Source organism: Crassostrea angulata, chromosome 10, assembly GCF_025612915.1.
Source record: "Crassostrea angulata isolate pt1a10 chromosome 10, ASM2561291v2, whole genome shotgun sequence".
Taxonomy (NCBI): domain Eukaryota; kingdom Metazoa; phylum Mollusca; class Bivalvia; order Ostreida; family Ostreidae; genus Magallana; species Magallana angulata.
Window position 1 is genome coordinate 45209070 of NC_069120.1, and position 25208 is coordinate 45234277.

At 33.8% G+C, this 25208-nt stretch overlaps 2 protein-coding genes across 2 annotated transcripts; both read right to left on the bottom strand.

Moving 5' to 3' along the window:
- Window positions 1-754: 754 nt before the first annotated feature.
- Window positions 755-11275, bottom strand: LOC128167600 (alpha-L-fucosidase-like). Its single transcript, XM_052833397.1, has 8 exons — window positions 10806-11275; window positions 7980-8086; window positions 7508-7638; window positions 6873-7006; window positions 6339-6436; window positions 4869-5001; window positions 4469-4642; window positions 755-2080 (listed from the first exon to the last, which is right to left on the bottom strand). Exons 1-8 carry the CDS (start codon window positions 11144-11146, stop codon window positions 1822-1824), a joined length of 1377 nt encoding a protein of 458 aa, XP_052689357.1. The 5' UTR covers window positions 11147-11275; the 3' UTR covers window positions 755-1821.
- Window positions 11276-16945: 5670 nt separating this feature from the next.
- LOC128167601 (alpha-L-fucosidase-like) lies at window positions 16946-24373 on the bottom strand. The gene is made up of 8 exons (XM_052833398.1): window positions 23981-24373; window positions 23213-23319; window positions 22541-22671; window positions 21837-21970; window positions 21521-21618; window positions 20699-20831; window positions 19928-20101; window positions 16946-19501 (listed from the first exon to the last, which is right to left on the bottom strand). Exons 1-8 carry the CDS (start codon window positions 24322-24324, stop codon window positions 19249-19251), a joined length of 1374 nt encoding a protein of 457 aa, XP_052689358.1. The 5' UTR covers window positions 24325-24373; the 3' UTR covers window positions 16946-19248.
- Between the last annotated feature and the right edge of the window lie 835 nt (window positions 24374-25208).

Below are 25208 nucleotides of genomic sequence, written 5' to 3' on the forward strand. Positions count from 1 at the left end.
ATGTTCCCTATTTATCCATAAAATAATTTCTCACTTCTCCAGGCAAGTAGTATCGAGGGGGGCAGGTGTTCTCCTCCTCCCAACTTTCTTTGCAACATACATCGTCTTTAATTTAAATTACTGCAGTCAAAAGCACGGTGGAAGAATTGAAATCAGCATTGCCAGCCTCAGAGCTAATTGTGGATGTTTGTAGATTAACCAAAAGGATGGAAACTGACGCCAACCTCAGACACTAGAAGACATCACAAACCAAATGGAAGAGGCCATGGTTTCCAGCTAAATCTATTATGTTTGTTTGGGGAGAATATTGTATACCTCGGTCTCATCTTTTCAGGATTTCCTAGAAAATGGACTTATACACTTCAGTTTCAGCCACGCGCAGGCCTAGGACCTTTGCCTGCAATTTAGGCACCTAAAAGCTAGCAAGAAATTATAGAAAGATATATCGTACTGAATATATATACATAAACTTTCACACACTAAAGTGATTCCAGGTCCAAACTCACCCATGTACAGGTATATGTCTTAAGAAATACATGTACATTATATTACATATTGATTTACCTTTGAGTCTATACATCCTCTGGTAGTCATTCACTATACACTATCATTCATTTCAGACCTGACTGATGCAAATCAAAGAAACTCCATTTTCTCTTGTAAAGTGTTTAAATAGATAAAGGTTATCAAATGCGTCCAAAAATAAATGATATTGTTAAATCAGTGTTAAGTAGAGTGTATCAGTGATATTACATTTTGTGATGATTATTATCATTTATTGTGACAGTATACTTTAACAGGATTGGATGGTCGTGGCCATTATTAAAAGACCATACTGGAATTTATCTCCATTAGATGAAAAGCTCAATCAATCTGTATAAAAATAAAGTAGAAAAACTTTCACATTTTTAATAAAAAAATATTTGATTTTTGTCTTTACTTAATTAAAATCTACAGTGTATGGTTAAATAATATCATTAAAATGAGAGGTAATTTGTTGACCACCAAGCTACCTTATTAATACTGAAGATTCCTAATTAAACGTGAGAAATTAATATCCGCATGAAATCACGGAAGTACCCCTTTTGGAATTTAAAATCTCCCTATTTTTTTATGAGAGTTGAAAACTTCAAGAAATTAGGATAAAAGTTCTGCATTTGCAATTTTATGTTCCCGCAATTTGATACAATACGATGGGATTGCGGAATAATGTACTCTCGCAAAATAAAGATTCTACAGTAATCTCAGTGCTGTTGTGCTCTAGGGGCACTGGTTCGTACAGGCGTACTAGAAAGATTTTCTTTGTTGAAGACATCAAACACATCATCATGACCCTGTATGTTATAAACAATGTCATTTAGTAATCTCATTCACAAACAAAAAATAAACAATGGGCAAAAATCTATATAATCTATAGAAATATTTTCTTTGTTTATATCATAAAACATATCATCACGACCCTGAATGTTAAATAAATGTAGTAATCTCATTAACAATCAAAAAATAAACAATGTGCATAGAAAAAAATCTATATAATCTATATAATGTGCTTGTAAGGAAATGATTTAAACAAAACCCAGATGTAAGATCCTAGGAATACAATAATGACTCAAGAACTATAGTATGTTCTACAGAAAAACCTTAATGTAGGAGTATAAAAAATATACATGGATCTCTGAATACAAAAACAAGGATTTACACACAAAAGTATAACAATCACATTCACAGCATCCAGTTAAAAAAATGCATATAAACTGAGAAAGAGACAAAGTTGTTTGCCAAATTTTTGAAAAAGCCCACACTTAAAATATACATCCATTCTTATTGATTTTTAAGATTCTCCATTTTGATAACCCATGCCCACTTGCATGGCATCTGGTTATATGAAAGAACAGGGAACTCAATTTGCATGGCCACATTCTTGAACACAGACCATTTCAATGGCTCCTTAACACCAAGCATTGTGACCCTGGTAGTTGCCGTGGTAACTGGGACACCAAGGAGAATCTTGTTGTCTTGGGGCCAGAATGTGACAATACCGTACACTGCTGTACTATTTCCTTGCTTCTTTGTGGTGTACCTGAAATAATCAATCTCCTTGCCATTATTGCATTGTTAATTCTGACTAGATAATAGGATATGAACAGAACCCGAATTTACCTCATTTTGTAACCAGCTCCAAAAACCCTTACACAATTTGAGTTGTTCTAAAATCTTAAACCTGTCTAAGCATCTAGAAGATAATCAAGATCACTCTCCCCATCTGAATTAGCTACCTCTATGATTCATTTACATACTTCAATCAACCATGCATGTGTGAATAAGTACTATTTATTACATAAACATGTGACCAGCTCCAAAAACCTAAACTTCCTCCAGCCTCCAAAACCTAGGACTCAATTCAGCATCCAAGGCTGGGGAGTGCATCAATTTCACAAGATGCATTATGCTTTTAAATTTGGTTAAGATTGAAATACCGTATATCAGGTTTTTTCCGCGTGTATCCAATTTCCGCTTTGTTCGCGACGATTTCTGAATCGTGGAAAATAAATCAGCGTAAATTTGATACAAAGTTTTGTTTTTGTAATAGAGTTCTCTTTCCTGCTAATGTAAACAGGTAGGTAAAAGTACGGTGAACTATGTTTAGTTAGTTTAGTTAGAGGTACAAATTGCGGGATCGGAGAACAAGTGCCAGATATTAGATTTGTAAGCCTCGTTGTTTATTTAATAATCTATTGACAAGCTAATTAAAACAGTCACTTTCCTTGCGTAAACCGATGTCTTATTATGCCTGAGCTACTGGAATATGTAACGGTACATGATCTTTTTATCTATGACTGTTTGCGTCTCTGAAAATAATTATCGGTAATTATTCACACTAAGGAAATGGTGTATTTGGTTTCATTGTCCGAAAGAGCGACTATTTAGATAATTTACCCCTCTAACCTCACAGAAATTAAACAATCGTAAATTATATTTTCAATGTGACTTTGAAATAGTGAAAATTTGATTCGCGTAAATTTTATATACCGTTTTAGGCTCTGATTCGCAGAAAAAACATGACGCGGAAAAAACCTGATATACGGTAATAATAACTAAGATTTGTTTCTCAAAGGGCACTTGCTCTAAAAACTTTAACCTCATCCAGCATTCAAAACCTATGACTCTGTTTCATTACTCAAGCCTGTCAAGTACATCAGTATCGTAAGTGTGATGAAGATGGGACCAGTAATAACTAAGATATAGTCATCAAAGGGCACCTGCTTCAAAAATTTTAACCTGCTCAAAAACATTAACCTCATTCAGCATCTGAAATTTATGGCTCAGATTCAGCATTTAAGAAAGCCTGTCAAGAGCATCAGTATCAAAAGACACCACCATTCATGCAAGTGTGGTGAAGTTAGGACCATTAATAAATTTATATATAAATAGTCATCAAAGGGCACCTGCTCCTAAAACTTTAACCTCCCCCAGCATCTGAAATTCAAAACCAAGATTCTGCAACCAATTCTTTCAAGTTTATAAGTAGGGTCCAGATGCACCATTCATGCAAGTTTGGTGTAGATAGGACAAGTAATAACTTAGATACAGAGCCTGCTTCAAAAACTATAACCAAGTCTGGATGCTGATATCAGGGGTAAAGCATAAAGCCCCCCCCCCCCCCCCCTCCCCCCGACTTAATCTCTAAGTGAGCTAAAAATACATGTTCAATAAATGGCCATATTTCTCACCTCCTTCCCCCTAAAAAGCCTTTACTTCTATTTTTATTTTTTATTTCTATTTTTATTTCATAAGTTAGGTAGAGGACTTCGTGGACTTCATAACCTTGCATTTGGTTTTTCACAAATATATCTGGTAGTACAGAAGAAGATTTTTTAAGATTTCATACATTTTCACTATATGGCCATATTGGCCCAACCCTAGGGCCTGAGCCCCTGGTCCAGGGGTTATGAATTTTAAAATTTTGAAAGAGGGCTCAATAGACTTTATTACCATGCATTTAGTTTTTCTCCAATATATATGAGTGTATAGAAGATTATCTAAGCTTTAATACATTTTACTATATGGCCATATCAGCCCCACCCTTGGGTCTGAATGCCCAACCTTGGGGCCATGAATTTCATAATTTTGGTTGAGACCTTCATGGATATCATAACCATGCATTTAATTATAGATTTTGTTCAATATTTGTGGGAGTACAGAAGAAGATTTTTGAAAATTTGGCCTTTTTTGCATATTTGGCCCTGCTTATGAGGCCCCAGGGGTGGTGGGGTAGCTATGAGCTTCATAATTTAGATTCCTCTTACCATAGAGATGCTTCACACCCAAAAATGGCAAGAATAAGCCTTATAAGAAGAAGCTTAAAATATAAAATTATTAATGCTCGAAGGATGATGCACAACGACGGACAAAGACCAATTGCAATATGTCACCTAAGGAAATCAAGTGACCTAAAATACTGACTCACCAAACTCCAGGAAACGTTATATTATCTTTTGCTTCGAACCAGGGCCTTGTTTCATAGATAGCCTCTCCATTGACCTTGAGCCACTGTCCCATTTGTCGAAGTCTTTCCTCAAAAACAGGGATGATAACTCCGTCAGCTGTAGGTCCCACATTGATCAAGATGTTACCTCCATAACTATAGTACAGTTAAAAGAATCACATCATGAAAATCTTTCAAACACTTAAAGAGAATGTCTTCTATACAAACGAACTTCAGTATTCTGAGAATCGGTACGTTTACTTTGTCGCTGTGACAGGCAATTTACCTCTGATTAACATTTTCATAAAAAAATCCCTTTTATTCTAAAGAATTGAACCAAATAAAAGTTAATCTATCTATCTACATTTATGAGGTCACTTACCTGACAGTTTCTGCAATCTCCGCCAGCAGTTCCTCTATTGTAAGAACGTCCTCAATCTGTATCTGGCGCCGATGAGTCCAAGCCCTCTTGTCTATCGTCATACAGCTCTCCCACTTGTGCTTAATAATTTTGCCTGCATTTAAGGATATTATCCATTAAAATTGTATCTTTTACTCTTTTCCTGATGTGCACCTATATTCATGAATTCAATGTGTATCTAATATGTTTTACGGTGCTACCGTTCTGGCGAGCGCAGCAAGAATTACACATACCTTGCATCATTGTCAACTTAGTTTTATTTAGGTATCAACGAACGTCAAAGAATTTTTGAGAGAGTATTGCTCTACAATAAGTATGCCAAGTGTACTAATTTTAATGGTTATGATACATACAGCGCAACCCCCTTCCCAGAGAGAGAGAGAGAGAGAGAGAGAGAGAGAGAGAGAGAGAGAGAGCCCGGTACCTGTTTGTAGGTGTGTAATTTCCCACTTTAAAATTTAATGGTCAGACTATATGCAATATCTACATAATTTTTTTAACTGTTTATTTTTTCATTTTATTCCTTTTTATTTCTTTCAAAATGTCCTATTGTTTATTTCCTCCCTACTCATGCATGCACAATTAGCTTAAAAATGGATCGTTATGACAATAAAGTATGGCTCTTTCTAATATATATATATATACATAAAATCTCTATATTAAAAAAAATTAAAAACAAATCATCCGTCAATGAGGCAGGTATCGCAGTCTATTCTGGAATGGCTAGTACAAGCATTACAGATGTTTGATCCACCTCTAAATTTATCGCGGGAAATATAGCGCGAGTGCACTGTGACGTCATCTATGACTTTGTTCGTCTTTGTTTACGTTTCTCGACTCAATACGGAGGTATGGAAGCATGTAACAAATCTTTTGAGTCTCGCCATAGCAAATGCGGTACACAAAACGTGTCTTCAAACTTTAAGTCACTGTAAATTACGAGTCAAAAGTCGGCCATTTTTGGCATAGCACCACGGGTGAAAACATTAGAGAGCATTATGGGACGTAGACAAAAGAATTTGTTTGATGAACTGTAGGTTTAGCTCGTTCTTTTTCCAGCGCACACTGGTTCTTAGAGCTCGCTTCGCTCGCCAGCGTTGCGTGCCGGCGAGCTGCGCTCGCTATAAGGATGTAGAATTATTAGTGATCCAAATGATTTAATTAAATGTTTTACAAAAAATGCAAATTCCATGTTGTGTGCAAGTCTGTATTAACAAAAACATGGTACAGTGATTAGTTTATCTATGACTCTATTTTTATAAGTCAAAGGTTTGATTATAAGAATGAAGTCAAGGTCATAGGGAGGTCAAGGTCAGGAAAATAATTACATAAATTCAGTAGATTCCTTATTAATAAGCAAGTATTAATACCTAGACTTAATAGTAATTATTAGGAATCTACAGTAAAAAAGTTGCATCTTTATCTCGTTACCTGGTTTAAACTTGTCCTGACAGTTCCAGAAGCTTCCATGTTTACAGATAGCGTCCTTCCCCCAACGGTCATTAGTGACCACTGTGTCCTTCACCGGGCTACAAGACAATCACATTAACCATTGAACAGGTGCTTTACAACCTGTCCAATTAAGTCACAGTGAACACATCAAACATGATTTAGGTCATCAAAAATTAATCTCTTGGTTCTCAGGCCAACATTTTCAAAAACAGATGCGGTTGGGTGGTACATATGTATTGATTTTTTCTTTTCATTTCATGAAAAAAAGATGCGGTGTATTTTTCTTTTTATTTTAACAATGTGCAATTCTTTTTCATCAGAGGCAAGTAAAGAGAAAATAAAAATAAAGTAAATTGCCCAAGGAATTAAATGGCAATTTAAAATTGCAGTTTTTTTTACTATAGGAGGCATTGTAACTCCCAGGTCGTCCATCTAAAGATTTTTCAGACAAGGAGCTATCAACCTGCCAGCAGCTATTCAGTAATAAGATTAAGAAACTTTGCAAGCAATTACCTGTCATTGAACAGCCAGGCCAGAAACTCGGTAGAATTCCAGTAGGTACTGTTTTCATTCCAGCTTCCATCTGACCACAGTACATCAGGCTTGTATCGGTTTATCAGCTCATACAGCTCTGGTAGAGCCTTGTTCTGTAACACAGTAAATACAACTCTACAAAGTTATGCATATTTGATCAGATAAAAGGGTTCACAATAAGCTGTATTTAATATATATGCACAGTATAACTAATGTGACAGTATTATTATATAATTATTACTGTATACAGGGAAATATTCACCCCCATTTTATTTTTGCCCCTTTAGCCCTCGTTGTTAGCAAGTGAATTTAAGACTGGGTGAATTCTTCATGTCTTCAATTATTTTTCTTTAAACACAACTGTGTCTGGGCGAATTCAAGACGGGGCGAAACTGTTTGCAAGTGTAGAAGGGCGAAAATTACTTTTATACAGTATATCGGAGAAAAAAATTGTACATGCAACCTAGAATTCTCCTAATTTATTCCTCCTTCACATTCATTATAATAATAGTAATTAATACATTTATTATTCTACTACCTACCCTAACATAGTCTTGAGTCTACTCATGAGAGAGTAAATTGATCAAAGGTCTTCTGACTATATAGACTCTTACCCTGACATAGTCCTGTGTGGTGTAATTGTTGGCCACATCCTGGAGATAGATTGGGTTGTAGAACTCAAACAGAGAATGGTACACTCCAAAATGGATGTCTGTCCTGTTTCTTATAGAATCAGCAAGGGCACCTGTTTATAATGTTCAAAGATGATTTTTTAATATATGAAACTTTGCAGGATAAATGGAGACCAACAATGCAGAGATTAATTTTTCTACATTCTGGTTGGGTAAGCATCTCTAGGAAATTGATGACATTAAACAACTGAATGTACAATGTTTATGAAATTCAGAATTCTATATTACTTAATCTGTTCAACTGACAATATTAATTAATATTTTGTGTGGTCTACTTTTGGTCCTAAAATTCTGGTGCCACACTATTATATAAGAGTAATACGATACTAGCTAGCCTACTATGCTATGAAGATTAATGCAAAGCTAAATCATAAAAGACTTATCTTGGACATACCGACAAGGTCTCTGTGTGGTCCAACATCATAGGCGTTCCAGTTCCATGAGACGGTAGAGGGCCAGAGAGTGAAGCCCTCGTGGTGCTTGGTTACCAATACTACGTATCTGCAAAAATCAAAACCATATCACATAATTTAAAACATCCATGGAATTAGAACCATTTTAACAAGAGCTTGGACTTTATAGGTAGTAGTGTCAAACAGCAATGTGATGTAGGCCTGTCTATTGCTGGCCACATAGCCATGGCTCTTTGAAATCAACAAGATTTGTCTGGCATTGGAGCTAAATCTATGCAATCTGTGTATATTTCACTTGAAACCAGAGTCATTTTGACCTTGTTTTGATGCACAAAAAAGATATAGTTACATCCTACTGAAAGTCCAAGGTCTTGTTAAAATGGTTTTAACAGCGTTTTGAAGTAAATTGGGATATATGCTGGCTTTTATAGGTTCAAAAATACTGTAAATGTACTATATTTGGTGTGTAGGATATTTGTCGGAATATGATTTTTCAAAAAGTTAGCGTGGATTTGATATATAAAATTTCTGAAGGAACCTTAATTTATCTACTTATGTATTTACATTTTGTGATGTTTTTGATTTAGCGAACGCAGTTTCCCACCAAAAGGCTAAATAGAATGCACAGCCAAATGTAATACATTTACAGTATGCACAATGAATGTAGCAATCAAAATCAGCGAGAATGCAACATATTCAATAACCATGAGTCCCAGGATTTTATGTTCCTTTGAAAAGCTGTTGGGGTCCAGACTAGACACATATATTTCTATATATTGATATGCAGTTGATTGGTCATTTATCTTTACTATAACACATAAACTAATTACAAATTAATATCAAAATGCAACTACATCTCTTGAGGGAAATAAATTGACATATATTATCTTATATTTAGTTTGTGATGCATGGAGTTGAGTTGCATACTGTTATACATATATATATATATATTTATATACTGTGATACATGTGTTTACTCATCAAAGGACCTTGAACTTGCCATGTAAATAAAGAACAATATACACCCATATATATTATATATAATTCAAACCTAGTCTAGTAGTAGCATGATATCAAGTATCAATGTTTTGGGTATTAAAAAGACCTTTAATTGGGCATTAAGGAGAGCTTAAATCATAAGAGCATTTTAAAACCCCTTTTGAAATTCATTCAAAGGTGAAAATAATTAAATCACAGATTAAGGGAATGACCATATATGAGGGTTATCAACCTTCAGACCCTTTACACCCCTGCGAATGTTATTGTCATTTAAATTTAGACCACATATGCCTTTCAGTTTCTCAGTAAAAATCGTGCCACGTGTTTATAGTCTATTTCCTAGAATCTAGATACTTGTAGTCAAATATGAAATCTTAATGTTTGTTGATTTTAAACTTTATCTTAATTAATTGGTGGATAATATGAGTTTTAGAAATAAATGTGACAATAGAAATTAAATATAGGTTTTTCTGCTGGTGCAACAATTAACATGCTTAGTAGAGATCCTGGATTAATTTTCAATTCGCGCCTGACCTAGTAATAGCATCAATAGTGAAACAGACTGTACTATTCGATATACTAAGTTTTTATTCAAAATAGGCACGCATTCCTTTTTTTTAAAGCACACCAAATGCATCAAACAGGGCTATGATTTCATTAAGCAACCCAATGTTTATATTTTAAACCATGTGTAGCGTGGTTGAACACGAATATTAACTCTAACTCTAACTCAATCTAATTAAAATTATTAAAATTAGACGTTCTGAATCCGCTACCGCTTCTCAAACTTGAGAAGCGGTAGCGGATTCAGAACGTCTAATTTTAATTAGATTGACTCTAACTCCATCATTTAGTTTAATAACTGCTAGATCATCGGATGAAATAAGATATATATCTTAATAGATTTTCATGTTTTGAAATAAATCAAAGTAGGATATGATATGAAACATGACCAGTACTTATAATTATGGTACGTATTTTGAGAATATTATACAAACACTCATTCTTCCGCTCGAAATTTTACAGGAACTGAAAAAATCTCAGAATATCTAAGTCTCGTGAACTTTCGTTTGAGCACCTCTGGATTTATTACATACTTAGCATCGATAAAGAAAACGTTCCGAACACATTCGCAAGGGTGCTTTAGTTAAACAAAATGCAGTGCTCTATCACTGAGATTGAAGTGTCATTCTAATCCACTAGCTATAGTGCTGGTAGGAGTGAGGCTGTGTACTAATTAAGCCTGTCATAAAAATGTTCCCAATATTGACAATAGATATAATTCACTCTTCACATAATCATAATTCTCTTTTGAGAAGTGAACAGGCATAGCCTACATCCACTTCGATGTAGGCTATGCCTGTCCACTTCTCAAAAGAGAATATCTTTACATGTACGTAATCATTTAACATTATTTTATTGCAATTGTTATTTAGATGCAAATTCCAACTGACTTAGATCAGCTTTTGAAGCGTGTACATGTCCACCACCTTATAAACTCTCATTTTTTGCTATTTCTGGCTGGTTTATCAAAAATGAAAGTAGGTTTTTAATTTATTTAACAATGATTTCTTATCAGGTAATATTTCATTAAAGCTTACAGACATCAACTCACATGTGTTGAAATACATGTATCAACAGACTGATCAAAGTTGTAAGCAGAACTTTACTCTGGTACATGCATTAATTTCGTTGTTTATTGGCAAAATGTCGTAATTTTTAAGTATAGACTGCACCTGACCTCTTTGTGTTTTATAAGAAGATTTGATTATTTCTGTAAAGTTAAGATATTAAAAATATTAACATACTTCGCCCCAGATGCCTCGAAGAGATCTGCCCACTGGTCAGGATTGTAGAATGTAGCATGGAACTGTGAGGCAAAATCTGCATAAGTGAAATCTGGAGGGTAATTATCTTCCATAAATTTCACAACATTTTTGATTTTTTGAGTTTTCCATTGATACCAAAACCAAGCACTCTGAACGGCAGGAACCGAAAACACTCCCCAGTGTAGGAAAATTCCAATTTTGGACTTATCGTACCACTCGGGTAGTGGTCTCGTGTCCAGAGAATCCCAGTTTGGCTGGTACCTGACAGAGCTTACAATATAAATCTGGAGCAATAGCACTAAAACTACAAACTTCATCATCACAATGGCTTACGGCTGACCAGTTTCCTCTATCAATAGTTCAATTCACTATACGCGTTGCTTACATGGTCTACCCTACTGAACAGGACAATGAGGATTTTGCAGCGGGCTATTTCAAATCACATGACACCCACGTGAGTTTGTTTATGAAACGAAAATTTTATCACACGGTTTTTAAATTTAGCTGACTCTTTCAATCTGATTTAAATCAGATCCTTGATCCGCTCCTATTTTCTCTATTGTAGGCTAATTAATTTATTGATTTTAAACTTTATCTTAAATAATTGGTGGATAAAATGAGTTTTTAGATTTTTCTTCTGTTTCAACATGCTTAATAGTAGCGACTCCCCTTACTACCGTGACCAACTTATTTTATTTCATTTTTGGGGGGAGGGGGGGGGGTTATTTCTGGATAATATTAAGCAATGAAGCATAATATTAAAAAAAAAATAAAAAAATTTAGCATTTATTATTTTTTTGGAGATGCCTATATAATATTCACAGGCCTGTATGAAACAAGCTCTTGTTGATAATATTGAACAAAACGATAACATCTTTGCAGAACTGACAAACATTCACGTTTTGTATTTTGTGCGAAAATAAAACACCATGCAGCAACACAACACAGTTTTATATATTTTTAAAATCATTAAGTTGATTTAAGAAATAAAAATCAAGTTAAAAAGTGATCAAATCCCGTGAAGCTGTGACATATACGATGTATATAATACCTGAAAGTATCAGTTGTCGATGTGGAATTTCAAAGCATGTGCATGCATGTGAGGTAATATAACTATAATTTTATCGACAAAAATCGCTTAAACAAGATAACCCCTTTACTTGCAAATCTCTTCATAAAGGTAATAATATTTGGTTGATATGGACAGTTTGTGTTTTCAAGCATTTTATCTAATTTAACTACATGTACTTTAAACCCATGAACCACATGACATCTTTCACCTTCCAAAAATTACGAATAAAAGTGAAATACTGAGAGAGAGAGAGAGAGAGAGAGAGAGAGAGAGAGAGAGAGAGACGAGCAGACGGACAGACACAGAGTGACAGACCAATCCTGTTAACTAATTAATTGCGTATATAAAAATCCTGATAAAATGCAGATATTCAGGCACCTAGCATCGGGGGGGGGGGGGGGGGGGGGGGGGTCTTTTAATGTATATCGCAAAAGACGCTTTTCTTGCGTATTTTGAGAATATTATCTAAACACTCATAATTCTCAAAAGAACTGAACAAATCTTGAACGTGGATTCGAAGATATTCTTAAGGGTGAATTACATCCGCACAACTAATTACTTTCATAAAGTTCATTCTTTATATTTGAAAGTAAAAACACCATGGTATTTAAAGCAATATAACAAGCACAGGTGCTTGGATCTCGATATATGTATACATAGCTACTACATACATGTATATTACAGAGGCTCAGTTGTCGGATAGTGCATGCAATTTTTAATACTTGTTCCAGAAGACAAAAAAATGATAAAAACTGCTTATCTAACATGTATTTCTGTATAATGCAATGAAGACATCCACTAAAACCCACTATTTCTTGTACACGACTTCATTTAATTTAGACAAACATGTTTACAATGAATAGACATGATAAGCCAAAAAAAAAAATGATAAAAGAGTCGCAAAAACGCGTATTGTTTTATCTTTTTAAAATCAAATAACAGATGCGCATTTGCATATTGTGTAAAATTATTTGACAAGAATTGAAAACAAGAGGTCCATGGGCTACATCGCTCACCTGAACAACAGTTCATTGTATCATTTTATTTTAGTTTTTGAATATTTTCCCAATACTCACAGTATATTTCAAAGCTAAACATTGAATCCCTCTTGGGACAGCCGTACTTGTATAAGTCTAGGATCACAATTTACACAAATAAAATCTACTCTTTCTAAAAATGCTTGCATAGTTATTATAGCACTGTATTTTTGAGATTTGTTTTAAAAACATTTTCGCAATATATTTCTACGTAAAACTTTGAACACCTTTGGAGCCGCCACTATTAGTTACGGGTTTACAATTTCAACAATTTAAAATCTACATTATTTAAGAAGAACTGCATAGTAATCTTAAAAAATTATAGCATTGTAGTTCTTGAGAAGAAGATTCTTTAAAGACATGCACCCTATTTTCACTGTTTCGCAATAATCTCCCCTTTATAAGAGGGTTGTGCCCTATCTTTATTTTAACAATGAAGAATCCCATTTCCATAAGGATGCCTTAATTGTATCAAGTCTAGTTTTGGACCCAGTGGTTCTAGAGAAGAAGTAAAAATGTGAAAAGTTTACAGACGGAAAGAAGAAAGGACGGACGACGGACTCTGATACCCTTTTTAGTAGAATTCATTTCAAATTAATCTGTTATTGATCAATTTTTTCAGCTATTTTAAAACGAGTAGATGATAACTTTTTATTGACAACTTCCATGATTGTTATAGGCAAGTATGGCGAGAACGCAGTAATGTCCTAGTACGGCAAATCTGTGAACCGGTTACAAATGAAACCAGATTAGTAATAAAGTCACCCTCTCTAAATTAATTTAACAGTGCTTAAAATTATGTATGGTGTCTTCTTTTAAACAGGTAACAAAGAACAAACATGCATATAGGTACAAAGCTCTGTTATCCTCGTCACCTTTGTTACCCTTTTTCAGACAAGAATAATTGTTTTAGTTATTTAATGAATACTTTTCATACCTCACCCTATTTTGCCTATACATAAGGATCATAATTTTTGTTCTCGAACTAAAACCGGCATACAGAATTGTGGCCCTGAGAAAGAGTTTTCTTTGGTCCTCTTAATGACGTACAATTGTTACACTAAAATTTATCTTATTACAATCAAGCCTCCTCAAAAAATCGTCCTAAAATCAATGATATTTTACGTGCAACCAAAAATCTCAAACCCGACTAAACGTAATCATTAATAAGGATTACGTTTGCCCAGGGTTGAGATTAATTTAAAAACCTATTTTGACAGAATCCATCAAACAATTAATAAAAATAACTTAATATAAGTAGTTTCTCGATCTAATAGTGGATTTTTTGCGCCCCTGAGTAAACGTATAAAATCCTTAAAATTGCCGTTGTATTATGCAAGGAAATGGTAACAAACAGATAACGTAATGTCACAACCACCTAGAATATTTGTTATAAAAATTCTTGTTCAACGTTTCCTTTGAATTACATGTATTTGACCACTCACCAATGCATGTATTTTTTAAATACATTTTTGAACAGACAAAACAGCTCTGTATCATCTGCCCCCTCTTAACTCCATCCATCTATGGCACGCCAAATTCACATGAACGAACTTAAGTTAATAACTAGGTTTATCGACTGGTAACTATAGTTTACGAGCCATAAACTATAGCTAACTGTTTGTTAACTATAGTTACAATATGTTAAAACCATATCTGATTGTAATGTACGAATGCTAATATCTAAGTTAATAAACGTTCACCATAGATTTTAATGATAAATATAGATTCACCTCTGTAAACTATAATTTATATTTGTAAACAATAGTTAAGAGTTGTTAATCATTGTTTCATAATATTGATATCATATTTATCAGATAAACTATGTTTTGCAATCACAAATTAAATGGTTGTTTTCGGTGTTCTTTACTTTACACTTCTGATACATATATGATCACGTTAACGTTTGCAGATGTTTTACCCCACCCCCTACCAAAAAAGAAGAAGAAAAAACAAGAGGCCCAGGGGCCACATCGCTCACCTGAGCAACAATTGCCTTAATTCTGATCAAATTAGCATTACAGTATCAAAATATCTTGACAACTAAGTACAGTAGACCTTGCTAAAAAAAATGAAAATCTGCCAATTTTTATCCACCTCTTTTTTTTGGTAAATACCAAGCCCCTTTTGTTGTTGTACCTGTAAGAAGATTTTTCTCTATTCCTATATACCCCCCCCCCCCCCCATTTTGTGGCCCCACTTTTCTCTAAGGAATCATAGTTTCATCAATCTTAAATCTGCATAACCTGTGCTTTCACACTAAGTACTGAGTTTTGGACCGAAAACTTTCCCAGAATACTTTTAGAGATTTTCTCTATAATTTATATTCCTATGTAAAAATCAAAACCGCCATCATGGCCCCGCCCTACCTCTAGGGACTGATTTTGCAAACTTGAATTTACACTACCCGAGGATGCCTCTACACAAGTTTAAGCTTTTCTGGCCAAATAGTCTTTAAAAAGAAGATTTTTAAAGATTTTCTCTATATATTCCTATGTAAAAATTCATCCCCCATTGTGGCCTCACCCTACCCCTGGACTATTATTTAAACAAAGCTCTATACGATCTGGGGATGCTTCCACTCAAATTTGGGCTTTCCTGGCCTAATAGTTTTGAGAAAAAGATTTTTAAAGATTTTCTCTATATATAAAAATTTATTTTCCATTGTGGCCCCGCCCTCCCCCAGGGACCATAATTTGAATAAACTTGAATCTACATTATCTGAGGATGGTCACACGCCAATTTGAGCTTTCTTGGCCAAATAGTTTTTAAAAGAATTTTTTTTTAAAGATTTTCTCTATATATTCCTGTATACAAATTTATCCCCCAATTGTGGCCCCACCCTACTCCCGGGGACTATGATTTGAACAAACTTGAATCTACACTACCTGAGGATGCTTCCATTTTAAGGTCAGACGACACGTTCCTCAATTTTAGATAACTTTTTCCAGGAATTTGTTAATGGTTTACTACTACATTTGTACTTCGACAAGCTTTCTTGCAAAAAATTAGGGTACCTTACCAGGCATTTCTGCAAAATACTAGAGTATGCAATTTCCTATATAATCTTCTTGAAAATATACTTGAATTGCTGATATAAAAATAAATACATCTACAGCACAGCAAAATTCACAATATTAGAACTTTATCTCCGCCGGGGCGGGGCTTTGAACTCACGACCTCTAGAACCTATACACTTCTGGCAGGGTGCGGCCACGGTCCTAACCACTCGACCATCTAGACACATAACCAAACCCAAGTAAATTTTGATCATTTTTAAAGTAATTATAAAATGGAATATTTTTTATTGAAACTCTTTATTACGAGAAGATACACAAAAGATTCTCGAGGAACGTGTCGTCTGACCTTAATTTGAGCTTTTCTGGCCTAATAGTTTTTGAGAAGAAAATTTTTAAAGATTTTCTCTATATATTCCTATGTAAAACTTGATTCCCCAATTATGGCCCCACCCTACCCCCTGGGACCATGATTTGAACAAACTTGAATCTACACTATCTGAGGATGCTTCCACTCAAATTTGAGCTTTTCTGGCCTAATAGTTTTTGAGAAGAAGATTTTTAAAGATTTTCTCTATATATTACTATGTAAAACTTGATCCCCCATTTGTGTTCCCTCCCTACCCCCGGGGACCATGATTTGAACAAACTTGAATCTACACTACCTGAGGATGCCTCCACACAAGTTTGAGCTTTTCAGGCCAAAGAGTTTTTGAGAAGATTTTTGAAAAATACCAACAAATTTTCAATAATTCTCAATTATCTCCCCTTTAAAAAGGGCGTGGCCCTTCATTTGAACAAACTTGAATCCCCTTCACCTAGTGGTGCTTTGTGCCAAGTTTGGTTGAAATCTGCCCAGTGGTTCTTGAGAAGAAGATGAAAATCTGAAAAGTTTACAACAACGACGACGACAGACAACAGACAAATTGTGATCAGAAAGCTCACTTGAGCCTTTGGATCAGGTGAGCTAAAAAAATAATACCTTGAAATAAATCAAATACTAGATAACTTTATTATCAATATATCACAAAATACAAATGTAAAATACAAATGTACAGAATCCTAGTAATCTTTAGGTAAGTTATTATTATATTACCATGAAAACAAAAATTATATACATGTGTAGAACCATTTTAACAAGACCCTGGACTTTCAGTGGGGCGTAACTATCTATTCCTTGTGTCAAAACACTGTCAAGTTAAAAATGATGCAGTTTCAAGTGAAATATTCACCAATTGCGTAGTCTTAGCACAAAAGCCAGACAAATCATGTTGATTTCAAAGAGCCATGGTTGAATGGCCAGCAATGAAATAGACAGGCCTATGTCAGATTGCTGTTACAACTACCCAAAGTTCAAGCTCTTGTTAAAATGGTTCTAAACAGTTCCAAATGTGATGTTGTTCAGAGCATTGGCAGATTAAAAATAGGAACAAAAAATCAGCATATATATCTATATATAAGTTACAAAAGTCTTCCTTTTTTATTCCTACCTATTGCCTGCATGCAATACTTTGTAAATCATAAAATCACACGTCACTAAAATAACTTATTAAAATATATATACATGTACATCTATAAAGAATTATTATTATGCATGTACAAAAACTGTAAATGTTATTGATGGACAAGGACAAAAAAAGATCTGGTCCAGATTATATCATTTTTTAATTGTTGATTTTTTAAAAATGTCTTTTGTATTTTGTTTTTCTGCGGATTTAACCCCCCACCCCTCCTTTATTGTTTTTTTATTTATCAAATTTTTGGGGGTGAATGGGTTATAAGAACACTAAATTTGGTGCTACACACGCAAGACATGAACGTTCAATGATTCCTATTCACTGATTCAATTAAAAGGCAAGGCATATATATAATAGATATATAATATAAGATATTCTACCATGATGGATAAAAGGAAACATAATTTACTATTATAAAGACATCACAAACCAGGAGACAGCTATGCAGATTCCGGACTGTGGCTTAAGATTAATGATCACATAAAAACCTGTAATGCCAAAATACAAATATAGAAAGTTTTAAAACAAGTTTGTTCACTTGGACGATATGATGTATATTCATTATTGATCAATATAAAGTCATCTAAAATTAGCAAATTTTTAATGAATCAGATATTTTAAAACATAATGATTAATAATACACTGTACCAACTATGTCTGATTGGTAACTATATTTATTTATCTTAATAGTTGTACATATTCTAATCAATAGTATACACAGCAACAAAATCCTAAAAATACTTATATGTACATGAAAATGCAAAGAATTCTTATCCTCAGAACACAATAAACAAAAAAGGTGCAATCCTATATCATTATCTGTCTAAGAATGAAATCTTTATCAGATCTATAGATAAAATATTAATAGAAACAATGAGGATTTTATAATGTATGAAAGAGTGAATTGTAAATAACTTAATATTATGCGTATTGCAGAACAATTGCTATTCAATGAACAAATTTTGTTTAGAACAGGAATGCAAGATTCACACAGAATATCACAATTCTGTATGTACATGTAGGGAATCAATGGGAAAAGCATGTGGGACTTCACACAGAATATCACAATTTAGTATTTACACGTACGAAATTAATGGGAAAAGCAAGTGAAACTTTACACAGAATATCACAATTCAGTATTTACACGTACGAAATGGGAAAAGCAAGTGAAACTTTACACAGAATATCACAATTTAGTATTTACACGTACGAAATTAATGGGAAAAGCATGTGGGACTTCACACAGAATATCACAATTAAGAATATTTACTTTTGGCAAATATGCTTCCTTAGATGAATGTATAGAAAAGAGAAAATGTTAAATTCTGTGTGAACTTTTTAATGACTTCACGATGTTTACCGCTCGCGCTTATCACTTGACCGTTGCATTACTGTAAACATTAAAACACTGTTATATTAATGATTCTAAACGATTTGCCTTTCTCAAATGTATTAAACAGCAACGTTACAAATTTCACTGGGATATGAACTTGGTTGGTATATATCCAATTTTCTACAGGATTTGATCACATGACCGACTTTCTCAAATAAACAGTCAGATAGAAACCTGAGGGGTAAAACATGTGAGATTCACATAGCATACCTAGTATCACAATTTGGAATGTACTGCACATGTTGAAAACAGAAAAAAAACACATTATAGGAATATGTTTGGTAGCAAAGCATACTTTAACCTTGAATTTTTAGAACCCCCCCCCCCCCCCCCCCCCAAAAAAAGAAACCTTTCTTGTTTTACAAAAATAGGTTTATATATTAATGTCAATAATTTTTGAGGTTTTCCATTTTGATGACCCATGCCCACTGACAAGGCATCTTATTCACAGGTAAGATTGGTAGTTCGATGATCAAGATTTTGTTCCTGTAGAGGGACCATTTCAGAGGAGTTTCGACCCCTATCATAGTGATTCTGGTTTTAGTGGTTGTGACAGGTGCCCCTAGGATGATCTGGTTGTTCTCCGGCCAAAATGTTAGGATGGCATAGACAGCCTTTTCTTGTGGCCTGATGGTGTACCTACAATATAAACACCAAAAATATAGTTGTCATGAAAGCACAACAATGTCACTTACCAGTACTTTTTTGTGCTATAGGTAGGTAAAACTTTAAAATTCATTTCCTCAGTGCCCATAAAACCATGAAATTATTACACTACACGGATAATGATATTTTTTACTGATATTTTTAAGGTTTAAATATTAATATTCTAATTGGCATCATCAAAGGTTTACACTTTTACTGTACATGTCAGAATCATTGAACACATTAAATCATAAAATATAAATATAAGTGGTGGAAAATGAAAATCACTTTTTCTCATGGAGGTACATATAAATCTCTAATCCCTTATGCTTATCTTTACACTAATAAAGTCTTGAAATATTTTAATGTTCTATATCAGAATCTCAAATAAAGGCATCATAATTGATCTTTTATACATACCATACTCCTTGGAAAGTTATATTATCTGTGTGTTGGGACCAGGGCTGCGTCTCATAGATGGCTTCTCCATTGACCTTGAGCCATTGACCCATTTGTTTGAGCCGCTCCTCAAAAACAGGGATGATAACTCCGTCAGCCGTGGGACCCACATTGATCAGGATGTTACCTCCTTTACTTTGAACAAATAAAAAAAAAAGGTAAATAAATAGAGTGATGTTTATATATGACAGAAAAAGAGAATAAAGCATGTCATAATACATGATATTGGAAGAACTTTAAAAAATCATTTATTAGCATTTAAAAGTGGTAAAAATGATAAATCTTTATTATTCTTTTGTTTTACATAATAAATCTTCTTGTTTTGTAAAGCAATTCAAATTCTATATCGCTTATGAAGGCATGTAAACAGTTTATGTTAAAAGGAATTAAATATTGGAATGAAGGGCAACACAAAAGTACAGGTAACAATACTATTATTAGCAGTATACCGTAATGATTCTAATGTGCATGTATTTATAGTAAAGTTACAGTAAGAGTGTTAAAAATGTGCAAATAAAAATGTGCAAATACAAATTTTACAAATCTAAATGATTACCGGTAGAATAAAAATAAAAATTCATCTTTTATCTCTCTACTAGTAATCGTAATGCAGTATGTAATACACATTAATTTCATAATTTGATATGTTAATTCTCTAATTAACAAAGAGAGAATACATAAATTTTCCCAGTGATCTATATCCGCAGACCATGCACTTAATACATGTACTACCTCACAGTTTCTGCTATTTTGGCCAACAATTCTTCGATGGACATCACATCTTCAATCTGGATCTTTCTCCTGTGGGTCCATGCTCTCTTGTCTACTGTCATACAGTTCTCCCATTTATGTTTTATTATCTTTCCTGTGTATAAGAGCATATTTAAATTTTTACAGGAATAAAAGGGGAATACTGAAGCATCATTACATGTATTTTACACAAAGAATTAGTTTCCACATACTGTAAAAGTCGTTATTTACGCGTGGGGGAAATTGACATTTTTAGTTACGCTGTAAGCTTAAAACTGTGTAAAATACCCCGGCGCATATGGTAAAAAAAACAAAACTTTTGTGTGGTAAATGACACATCCACGTATTTAATACCCATGCGTATTGTTTGACTCTAAAAAATGTGTACTTTACAAGCAGCATAAATAACCACTTTTTCAATAAAATCCTGAGAAGCACGCCTCAGTGGTTTTAAAATTTCACTGTTATTTTTCTTACAATTATGACAATTATAACTCTACGAAATTAAAACAAAAGTTCGGCTATTTCTCCAAATTTGATATCAAATAACAGAATGGCTACATTAAAAATACACAAATAAAATAAAGAATCTACAGTATTTTGAAAAATATCATTTTTTTTTTAATAAGAACATGATATATTGTAAAACCATAAGTTAAAATTAACTTGTTTTGTTCTGGGTTTTTTTTTCTTTTCATTGTTATGTTTCTAGCCGCAGCAAAAATATGTCTGGCCATGATAACAAACAAGTTCTTGGCTATACTTAATATGCAGGTGTAAACAGATTTTCGTAGATGTTCTTACCTGGCATATACCTGTCATTACAGTTCCAGAATCCTCCATGGTGACATCTGGCATCCTTACCCCACCGGTCATTCACAACCACTGTATCCTTCACGGGACTGAAATGAAATGGTGGAAAGCCATCAGTTATTCTTAAAATAACAGCATCAAAATATGCCTCCAAAATGCAATCCAAAATGGCAAATTAAATATGAAATATTCCAATAACTATTACGGTATTATTATAATACCTGTGATAGTTTAGCCAGCATAATCATATGCATATTACCATGACCTTTTACCTGTATAATTAGAGGGTATATATACCGGTAATTACCTTTCATTATACAGCCAGGCCAGAAACTCAGTGGCATTCCAGTAGGTACTGTCTTCATTCCAGTCTCCATCAGACCACACGACATCAGGCTTGTATCTGTTGACCAGTTCATACAGCTCTGGTAGGGCCTTGTTCTAAAGAAAACAAGTTCAAATTAAACAAAAAATTATTTCCTTATAAATTTCAAAGTTCTATACAGAGTACTGTACTTTTGAAAACATTTTTGGGAATTAATTTTTGTGCATTTAATGAAAATCAGTTTTAAGGATACATAAATTTGTGGACAATGACATCCAATCAATACTACTGGTATGTGTTATTACCGGTAGAAATTGCGCTTCAATAAACATCGAGTTCTGGGAATCAACTCGACAATGATCTATAATAACTGGTTTTTGAAGAATGTTGATAAATACACAGTATACTGTAATTTTTTGTTGTTGATATGTTAATATTTACTGCTCTTAAAATGGAAATACAGTCAATCAACATTATTCCGAACTAGATGGGACTGTTTAAGAAAAAACTCGAGATATTAGGGAATTCGAGGGTAAAATACTTAAAAAATGGGTGATTACGATGCAAAAATCACTGCGACATGAATACCTTCTTCCCATGATATTTTTTGAAGAGACATCCTTTCAGTTGATGTCTTTTTCTTACCCATGATAGAGTAAATTGATCAAAGGTCTTTTGACTCTTACCCTGACATAGTTCTGTGTGGTATAATTGTTGGCCACATCCTGGAGATACAGCGGGTTGTAGAACTCAAACAGAGAATGGTACACTCCAAAGTGGATGTCTGTCCTGTTTCTTATGGAATCAGCAAGGGGACCTATTGTAAAAGATAATTATTTTAAAAAATGCCAACTGATGAAGCCATCGCTGCAAGCCGTGGGTTTTGTGAAATAGAATTGACACAAAGCCTGTGGCTTGCGACAATGTAATGAAGCTAGCTAAAAGAGTTTTTAGACGTCAAGTTGTTGTATGTGTACCCTAAGTTAGGTCTCTCCAGCTAACAGTGATGATTCTCCCTTTTTAAAAACTTTTTTTTAGCCCAGCTATACTGAAGATTAGTGGGTAAGCATTCTTTGAAAGATCAAGTCGTTTTCTACAGTAAAAATTTGTTTTGTACTATAATGTAGCTCTGCCAACGGATAAAACTGGCCATGTGATTGCCCTCTAGATCCTGTAGATGTTTGTTACTGACTGTCCACGTGTCCGGTTGATAAGCATCACTTCACCTCCCCTGATAAGTATCTCTGTGGACTTAACCAACCCAACAAATTCTCATAGAAAGCCATTAACAAACTTAATAAGTATTTTTGTGTGTGAAATGCTTATAACATGTTTAATAATTGTCTGATGGAACCTACCGACAAGGTCTCTGTGTGGTCCAACATCATAGGCGTTCCAGTTCCAGGAGGCAGCAGAGGGCCAGAGAGTAAAGCCCTCGTGGTGCTTGGTCACCAATACTACATATCTACGCATAAAATAACATGTCAATAGTACGGTAAATAAGCATAAACCAATATCTTACCTCCTTTAATAAAGAAAAACTCCAAATATCTCAGCTTTTTCAATGTTTTCCTATATCTTTGTATAGATCTCTTCTTCTCAAGAAGTTTACGATTGTATAAAAATGGCCAGGACCATTGAGCCTAATTCTTAAGTTACTGATTTGAACAATAACAGTAGTCACTTGAGACCACTTACGTACATCCCATACATGGTCAGTACAAGGGACATCTTTGAGTATTATGACTTCATATTATTAAAGAGCAATGATGTCTGTTCTAATGCCCAGTGCAAGATTTAAGTACATATATATATCTTAACAAAACCTTAAAGATTATTTGTTTTATTTTATTTAAATGTTAATGACATCCAAACAACAGCTGAACAAAGGCAGTTGGAAAGATATATTTGATACATATATAGTTTGTAAAAATTGTAGTTCTCCTAGTAAAGTTTATATGTGGCCAGTAAATTCTTATATAGGGTGAATGCTTTGCTAATGCTGACCACATATTATATGTAAATAACAAACAATGTAACAAAAGAATGTATGTTGACAAGATGTACTGAGAGAGAGAGAGAGAGAGAGAGAGAGAGAGAGAGAGAGAGAGAGAGAGAGATCTTACTTGGCTCCTGACGCCTCAAAGACATCCGCCCATTTATCAGGATCATAGAAAGTGGCGTGGAATTGCGGAGCAAAATCTGCGTAAGTAAAGCCAGGAGGATAATTATCTTTCATAAACTTCAGCACGGCGGGGTCTTTTGCAGTTTTCCATTCATACCAAAACCAAGCGTTTTCAAAAGCTGGTACAGAAAAAACGCCCCAGTGAAGAAAGATTCCTATTTTGGACTTGTCATACCAGTCGGGCAGTGGCCTAGAATCTATTGATTTCCAGTTTGGTTCATATTTCACTGATAATGCCACACAAATTGAAGCAAAAATGAAGACCAGCTTAGCATCTTCCTTCATTGTCACAAGATTTACGTTATACAATACGATACGGAGTTACGGGACTTGCTGTAAAACGAAAGTAAGCTTCTATGAGGCGCCGTTTTAATATTTTTGAGGTATTTTCTGATATCAAAAAATAAATATTTGATATCAATAATTCGAATTTTTGATATCAAAAAATAATTCTTGATATCAAAAATTAATTCTTGATATCAAAAAATCTATTTTGTGATATCAGAAAATCATTTTTTGATATCACAAATTCGAATTCTTGATATCAAAAAATGATTTTCTGATATCACAAAATAGATTTTTTGATATCAAGAATTAAAGTTGATTTTTTGATATCAAAAAATTGAATTCTTGATATCACAAAATCATTTTTTGATATCAAAAAATCGAATTCTTGATATCACAAAATCATTTTTTGATATCAAAAAATCATTTACATTTTCTGATATCAGAAAATCTATTTTTTGATATCAGAAAATAAGACTTACATAAAATTACTATCAACTTAATGAATGCTCCCTGTAATGCAACTTTTGTAATTTGTAAAAAAATGTGTTTCAAGCCTGTAGATGTCTCTTAAGAATGATAATGAATGCCTTATTTTAAACCTGGTTTCATTCTGGCAAGTTTTACCACATATACAATGATCAACACTGCTTTCTTTGCGATTTGCTGTGAATATTGAAAAAGGATGGCCTCGCATAATATAAAGAGTTATACAGGCGTCCAGTTAGCGCTTTCAATACATAAGACCAGAATTATCAAGAACACTTATTAAATTTTAGATTAAAATAAATAAAAGACAACAAATATTTAAATGCAAATCTGGCTCTGTAGTTCGGCAATTTAATTTTGGGTCAAGGGAGTATTCATTAAATTGGTGAAATTTA

Coding starts and splice junctions, on each gene's coding strand:
- LOC128167600 (XM_052833397.1), bottom strand. CDS start 11,146: ATGATGAAGTTTGTAGTTTTAGTGCTATTGCTCCAGATTTATATTGTA. Junction 4,643..4,868: donor GAGATTGCAGAAACTGTCAG/GTAAGTGACCTC, acceptor ACTGTACTATAG/TTATGGAGGTAACATCTTGA. Junction 2,081..4,468: donor ATAACGTTTCCTGGAGTTTG/GTGAGTCAGTAT, acceptor TGATTATTTCAG/GTACACCACAAAGAAGCAAG.
- LOC128167601 (XM_052833398.1), bottom strand. CDS start 24,324: ATGAAGGAAGATGCTAAGCTGGTCTTCATTTTTGCTTCAATTTGTGTG. Junction 22,672..23,212: donor ACCACACAGAGACCTTGTCG/GTAGGTTCCATC, acceptor CTTTTACAATAG/GTCCCCTTGCTGATTCCATA. Junction 21,619..21,836: donor GCCTGGCTGTATAATGAAAG/GTAATTACCGGT, acceptor ATTTCATTTCAG/TCCCGTGAAGGATACAGTGG.